This window comes from Arachis ipaensis, chromosome B01 (assembly GCF_000816755.2).
Source record: "Arachis ipaensis cultivar K30076 chromosome B01, Araip1.1, whole genome shotgun sequence".
Lineage (NCBI taxonomy): Eukaryota > Viridiplantae > Streptophyta > Magnoliopsida > Fabales > Fabaceae > Arachis > Arachis ipaensis.
The window spans coordinates 131445490-131446964 of NC_029785.2; the positions used below are offsets into that span (position 1 = coordinate 131445490).

At 43.4% G+C, this 1475-nt stretch overlaps 1 protein-coding gene across 1 annotated transcript; it reads left to right on the plus strand.

Annotated features, from left to right (window-relative positions):
* Nucleotides 7-1043, plus strand: LOC107639307 (transcription factor bHLH147). Its single transcript, XM_016342785.2, has one exon. It carries the CDS (start codon nucleotides 170-172, stop codon nucleotides 803-805), a length of 636 nt encoding a protein of 211 aa, XP_016198271.1. The 5' UTR covers nucleotides 7-169; the 3' UTR covers nucleotides 806-1043.

Below are 1475 nucleotides of genomic sequence, written 5' to 3' on the forward strand. Positions count from 1 at the left end.
CCCTCACCTGCCATATACAAATCCCTTTCTCACTCCCTTCAATCAGATAACATAACACCATTGAAGAATATAATTAATTAGCCATAATCAACTAACCCTCTCTTCCTTTTAGAATCTGCAATTCTTGGAATCCTATCTTGTACGTCTGAATCTAAATCAGATAATAAAAATGGCCTCAACATCGGTGGTGTCAAACCCAGCACCAACAAGCACGGACCGGTCACGTGACTCAAAGAGGAAGAAGAAGAAGAAACTGCAGAAAGAATATCTTCAGAGTCACTTCAAATGGAAATCGCAAGCTCAGCAACAAATTTATTCCTCCAAGCTCCACCAGGCCTTAGCGAGAGTCAACCTCGCCTCCACCTCCGTCCCCCGCCGCGGAAAGGCCGTCCGAGAAGCCGCGGACAGAGTCCTCGCCGCCACAGCTAAAGGCAAAACACGGTGGAGCCGCGCCATACTCGCCAACCGCAGGCTCAAGCTCAAGTTCTCCAAACAGCACAAGAGACAGAGAGTGGCGCAGCCTGCGCTCACCCGATCCAAGAAGCCACGTGTCAGCGTTTTACGCCTCAAAGGGAAGAAGAACTTACCGGCTGTGCAGAGGAAACTCAGGTTCTTGGCGCGACTCGTTCCCGGTTGCCGGAAAGAACCTGTGCCGGTCATTCTCGAAGAGGCCATCGATTACATACCGGCGCTTGAGATGCAAGTCAGAGCCATGGCTGCTCTTCTCAACCTTCTCTCCGGCTCCGGCGCCGCCGCCTCAGACTCCTCTTCCGGCGCCGGCACAAGCTCGGCGCCGCCAAGCTGATGATGACACCTTTGGGCGTGTGTGTGTGTGAATGACTGAATGCCATGCCAGGTGTCAATTTTTTCAATTATTATTATTATTGCTCACCCTTTTTTTTTCTTTTATATTATATTTATAACCATCTGTCTTTTCTTGCAAGCAAAGCATGCTCTCTGTTATGTACGTACATATATAATTCTGTTTTCCCCCTTTTTCTTTTTTCCTCTCTCTAATTTAATTATTCTGTTTCAACTTTCAAGTAAGCTCAATATCATAAGCATTCAAGTTAGCTAGCAATACGTGTTCCCTTTCAGCAAAGTAATGTTCTATATTTTCAGGCGTGACTCTCTTTTGATTCCGGAAAAGAAAATGATTTCAGTTGAGTGACAAGTGCTTCATGCTACTTTTAAAATTATTGATTTTTGAATACAAACTTTTTACTATTAAAACGTTAACTCAGCAAAATCCTTTAAAATATACAACTTTTTTTTGGTTGGGATAATAAATGCATTGCCATATTTGTTAAAAGGTAAGGAATTTACGGTATGCACCTATGTAGTTATATTGCACTCTGCTTGGATCAGAAATTCAGAATACCATCACGAAATAAAGAATTCCGAAACTGGGTGGTGGCAGCTTTTTTCTTAATTCGCCTTATGTTAATCACTCATTATCTTAAGTCTAATAGAGT